At 34.0% G+C, this 6,000-nt stretch overlaps 1 protein-coding gene across 3 annotated transcripts in view; it reads left to right on the forward strand.

The window, feature by feature from the left end:
• LOC150092169 (uncharacterized) overlaps positions 1–5,530 on the forward strand; it is a 300,320-nt gene extending 294,790 nt beyond the window's left edge. For 2 of the 3 annotated variants that reach the window (XM_090415231.1, XM_090415232.1), the window contains exon 19: positions 5,365–5,530. In XM_090415231.1, coding sequence (XP_090271357.1) covers positions 5,365–5,406 — 42 coding nt within the window. In that variant the 3' untranslated portion in view covers positions 5,407–5,530. Of the gene's footprint in view, positions 1–4,847 lie in introns of all 3 variants that reach the window. The other variant, XM_090415233.1, reaches the window with a different exon arrangement.
• Positions 5,531–6,000: the final 470 nt, after the last annotated feature.

Below are 6,000 nucleotides of genomic sequence, written 5' to 3' on the forward strand. Positions count from 1 at the left end.
GGAGTCCAGTAGCTGACAATCATAAAGTGTGTGTGTGATTTACAGTCTGTTGAAGATGCAGACAACAAATGTTTGATTGAGATTCCAGGATATGAAATCTGTTTAGGTAGTGTCCTAGTTTTCCATGCCCTGTTAGTAGCATGGTTAAACCTGGAGAGTTGGCGTGATTTTTCAGCTGGAGTCTACTTCTGATACTTAGCAAGAATTCTTTTGTTGTTGATCTGTTTGTTTTTTTTTTCATTCTTCTTCCCACAAGTTTAGGATTCCTTCTTCTACAAGTGTTTTTATAGCAGATTTCAAGTACTTTTGATAACTTGTTTCTAGCTGCTTCTTTAGCCAGCTGACCTGCTCTGTTGTTTCTGCTACCCCAGTATTTGCTTTCACCCAACAGAACTTGATTTCTCATCCCTCTAGAGTAAGATTCCAAACCAGATTTCTTGTATGTTCTGTTAACACTATATGGTGGTTCTGGTTTTTATGCTATCTATAGTGCTTCTACTGTCCCTGTAAATTGTTGCTGTCTTTTGATGAGAGGTGTTGAGTTCTAATTCCCAGAGATATGTAAGTAAATGAACTATAGCAAGTTGTTCTGCTTGGTTGTCAAAACAGAGAGGATGCAGTCTAGAGCTGCGTTCTTGTATAATGGACTATCTGTAATATGCAATGAAAGAACAGCTGACTTTCCCTTTGGTTCTGCTTCCATCAGTGTATATATAGAATTCTTCACTTTCAGAACTTTCCTTCTCCTTAATATTTGTTCTCTTTGCTGGATGAAGCCACCTGCTGTAGTGAGGTGGGTGTTTGTAGCAATTTGGATCTATGCTGTAATTTTCATTATATCTTCCGAAAGTGACTTCATACATAACAGAGAATTCTTGCATTTTCAGGCAGATCGGTTTTAGAGCTGCAATAACGCAAGCTGCCTCGAAAGATATTGTCCTATATCCTTTAATTATACTTATAGCTATAAGGCGTTGAACTCTGTTTAGCGATTGTCAGTTTTTCTTTAGTTTTAGTGTATGTTTCCATGCAGGTGCAGCATAAGATATCAGTGGTAGTATAGCTTAGGTATATATTGTTTTCAGCGCTCATTGGCCTAATCCCCACTTAAACCTGGCTACTTTACTAGACGGTTTACTAATTGTAATCTTTTTTCAGCAACATATGAGATGTGCTTGTTGAAGGTAAATTTTTCATCTATTATTACTCCTAGGTATTTTAGCTTACTTGCTACCTCGAGAATTTCACTATTTAGGAAGACCGTTACAGGTTGTTTTGATTTTTTGTATGAGATGTGGAGCACTTTAGAAGTTGTTACTATTGAAGGTAACGCTCTTCTCTCGTGTCCACTCTGCAATTTTAAAGATTTTTTTGTTGGTCGTTACTTCTAACTCTAAGCTGTTGCATCCCTGAATCATTATCATCGCATCATCGGCAAAAGCTATGACTTTTCTTTCAGTAGTGAAAGGAAGTCTTAATAATGAGTCGTACTGGATGTTCTAGAAGCCTGGTCCACAGCAGGAGCCTTGCAGGCAGCCTCATTTGACCTCTTTCGCTACAGCTGTGGTTTTTAATGTCATAGTTTTTTGCCACAGACTGTCTTCTGTGAGCTTTTTAACCTCCATAATTGTGTCTATTTTCTTGATTCAGATCTAAATGCATATTGATTGCTGCCTAATAGGTTTCTTGAGTAGACATAGTGCATTATTTGGTTTATCAGAAGTTTTTTTAACGCCTTACCAGAAACGTTTATGAGATTTATTTGGCTGGATTTGCTAATTTCGTCGGATGTTTGTTTTCCTGGTTTGATTATGGGTATAATTTTAGAATGTTTCCATACTAAAGGAAATCGCCTTCTTTTTTGTCATTCATTCTAAATTGTTATGAATTCGGGGAATTCAAGAAACACTGTTAGGAATATATCGCTGGTTATTCCATCCTCTCCAGGAGTTTTTCTTGGATCCATTGATCTTAATACTGACTCGATTTTATTAGTTGGAAATAACTTGTTGTGAGGAGTGTCTATGTCTGTTTTCATTCTTTGTCTGTATGTTTTGTGGATTTCTTCATCTGTTGATTCATTGGGAATAAACTTCTTTATCATAATAGCTGCAGTTTCTACTAAGCTTTTAGTGAATGTTCCATCTGTTTTCTTGATAGTTGACAACATAAGTGTTGTCTTATTCTTGCTTGCTGCTAATTTATATATGCAATTCCAAGGATTCGATACGGTTGAAACAGTACAGAATTTTTCCATGATTCTGTTTTCGTATTTGTAATTTTGGGTTGATAGATGTATTTGGCTTTATAGTAGTTCTGTCTTCTACTCTCTCTTAAATCTTGGTTACTGTATGTTCTTTGTTATAGTCATCTGAGTACATTAACACATTTTCTTAGAACTGTTAGTTCGTTGTTCCACCAAGGTACTGATTTTCTTCCATCAATGTTTAGCTTCTTGGTTGTTTTGCATGTTTGATCGCTGGATTTTTTCAGGCCTAATGAAAGTGCAGAAGTAAGGACATCTACTTCGGCTTGTACTGATGGCCAGATTATAAAATATTTTAAAATATGTTTGCTGTTCCCATTAAAGTGACGTACTGAGATTAGGCATGAAAATTCTCTTTTTAATGCTTTTACAAATATCTCTGGATTGGTTTTATTGGCTTATTATTAAAGGCTTCTGTAGCTCAGTGGAAATGGCGCTTGTATTCTCTGCGGTAGGCCACACAAAGACAGACTTATAGTTCAAGTCCAGTCGCCACTGAAGGAACTTTTCTAACTCTTTCTTCGACTGGTTCCTTAGTTAGTTGATCTCTGGCAGAGACAAGTGGGATTTTTTCATCCCGTAAACTCAAGAAAATTGATCGTAAAACCCATATTATTTCATACAGTAACATATCCTGTTAGGATTAGGTACCAAGAGATGACATCACATGTTTGCCGGTCTCTTCATCAGTGGCTGCCTATAAGTGGTGATAGACATGGGCCAATTATCTCTAATTGAACTGCCCACTCAGTCTCCAAAAGTTAGATAGGGTTTAAAGATCTAACCTACTCCCTATAAGGGAATAAAAGGCATTAGCTTATTATTTTTTATATGGTTTTATTGGTGAAGTACTTGATGTTAATGTGTTGGTTTATATTGTGTATTCCATTTAAATTTTTGTTACCAATAATGAAACTTAATGCGATGATCAGAATAGCTTTCTTCTTCTTCTTTGCATTTCCATTCAGAAACCCGGGTAAAATAACGTTGTTTGCTATTGTCAGATCAATGAAGCTACTTGCTCTGGTATTTTCAAATGATGGAGTGTTACAGTTGTTGTTTAGTATATCTAGGGAATTTGATGCTAAGAACTCTTCCAGATTTTTACCTCTATTGTTTGTGCTCTCGTTAAACCATAAAACCAAATCAGGGTTGCTATCTATTCCAAGAATTAGACCATGATTGATGGTAAAATCCACGATGTTGCCCATTTTTTTTAAGTCGTATTTTATGTCAGTGTGATAGTTTAGATATATATTTGCAGCAAAAGTTTTAATTCCTTTGTACGTAATTTCAATAAGTACCATGTCCTCATTGCTGTGCTGAGAAATTAATATTGTCTCGACTTCAGGGTTGACTTTTAGTATTGCAGCTCTCTTTCCTCCTGATCCTTTGGAAAATATTTTATAATTAGTTGGAAAGCTGCATATTTTGTTGTTGATGTTGTAGGGTTCTTGTATTAATGCTAGTCATATATTTTTTCTATTTATGAGTTCTGGAAAGTTATTTACAGCCTTGATAGAGCATTGAAGATTTATTTGAAGGCATGCCAGGGAAGTAGAGCTGTTTCTGTTAGCTTTATTATTGCTTTCCATAATCTATGTTTTGAATTTTGAGCTGTCTATAATAGTTGTATGTCAGGCAGTCCTTGATAGTGCCATGTGTTTGCAGTCGTTTTTGGTTTTGGCATGTTTGTTGTAATTTTGGTAATTTACGCAATTCATCTCGGATTTATTTCATGGGCACTCGCTGAACTTATGTTGTTCTTTAGAGCAGAATAGCAAATTCTCCACAGCATTTTAACACTGGGTTTCAACAATTTAGTCCTCACCATTGGATCGACTTCTATAATCAAGTTTCTCTTGTTCATTTTTTTATTTGTCATGATGAATTTCTGTGTCATCTTTGTATTGCCACTGAAGAGTTTTTTCGTTCTGCATGAAATTGAGTCAATTGTGTTCTTCGTATCAATTTCACTGGGAATATGTTTCTTACTGGAATTTGCTACTAACATGTTTTTGCATTTCTTAGAAATTTTGTTATATAGCAAGTCTATATCGGTCTTTTCTTTGGATTCAATTAAGATTCCACCGTTATTAATACTTTTCATTTTTCTTGGGTCTATTTTTTTCTTTTATGATATTTTTGGTTTCTTCGCTGTTTAGCTGAGCTATCAGTTTCAATATTAATTTATAGCAAGGACTTTTTTTCAGATTCATCCTTGTTTTTAGCATTGTTTTTATAGACATGCAAGTATAGCTCAGTAGGCTGAGCTAAGTTAGCCTGTTCCTGGTTGTTTGTAGTAGCCTGTAGTTCTATTGATACTTTAATTTCATTTTCCATTTTGTTGAAAACCTTCGTTGGTTGTTAGTATGTCCTTTTTAAAATCATTTCTTAGATTACCGCTTGCTTTGGTAATGTTACGCACCAAATCAAGGACTTTTTCAAACTCTAATTCGTCCTGTGCCACCATCTTAATATTACTCAAAGTTGTAGTATTATATCTTCCTATTGAACTGCTTAGTTTTCTAAGGTACAAAGTTTAAGAAAATGTATTTACAGTTTTCCTGCTTTTTTCTAGAAGTGACGCTTCCATGGAATTAGACTTCAGATGGTTGTTTCTTGTAATGCTTGTACCTTCCAGTGGCAGCAATGAGGAGTGGGTGCTAGCCCTTGCTATAGCAGTTAATCCTATTATGAGCTGGACTGGACATTGTCTTTAAGGATAGATGAGCAATAGATGCAGTCTGACCAGCAGTATTTAGTCCATAAAGATAGAATGAAATTCACTCATACGCGCTTAGAATCATGAAACTATGGAGTAAATTACTCACTGTAAGAAAGAGCACTGTCCAAGCTTTCAGTAGGTGTTAGATACGTCCAGTTTTTTTGTTCGATACCGCACAAAATCAAGGTAAAAAGAGGAATGATTCCAGGCACGTCCATTCATGTCCGGGTCTATTCACTTGTTTTGTGTGTGTGAGAGAGAGAGATAATTATAGAATCTAATTCAAAACCATGTATTGAATTGTACTGCTTACTTAAATGACACTACATTTATCAATAATACTCACAAAACATAATATATTTTTTAACAGGGGTCTTACAGGAAGTTTTCAGTTCTGTCCACAGAAGTTTGAAAATGTAACTTCAAAGAGTTTAACTATACCTTCAATATTTCTTTTAATATATGGAATGGTGATTCTGTTATTGAACATGTGTGTATGTATTAGGTGAGATATTAAAAATCTCATTAGTAATAATCTCTGTGTTAAGTAGATCTGATATTACACATTGAATTGTACTACTTATTTAAATGATAGCATATTAATAGTTTATCAATAACATTCAGAAAATGTATAATATATTTTCTAATGGTCTTATTTTTTATTTTTATATATACATTTAAAATCATGTTTTTTTGTTATTTTTATTATAAACTATTATAAGTAAATTATAATGTTAGAGTTATTATTCCATTAGTTATATTTTATGTATAGACATAAAACTTGTTGCATAAATTGTAGCTATTTGTATGCCTGTTCATCTTGTTAAATAAAGATTTCAGTATATAAAAAACTATCTTTCATTATGGATTTTTTTATTCAAAGAATTTTGCTTCTAAGAATTTTTAATGAGTTTCTCGAAATTAAGTTTAGTGCAAGTAAAATGCACTAAAATTTTATCATAAAAATTATTTAGGAGTAACAAGTACTCATTCTGAACAATCTGAC

The sequence above is a fragment of the Typopeltis vanoorti genome, unplaced genomic scaffold, assembly GCF_054136105.1.
Source record: "Typopeltis vanoorti isolate ZY-2024b unplaced genomic scaffold, IOZ_Tvanoo_1.0 HiC_scaffold_24, whole genome shotgun sequence".
Classification (NCBI taxonomy): domain Eukaryota; kingdom Metazoa; phylum Arthropoda; class Arachnida; order Uropygi; family Thelyphonidae; genus Typopeltis; species Typopeltis vanoorti.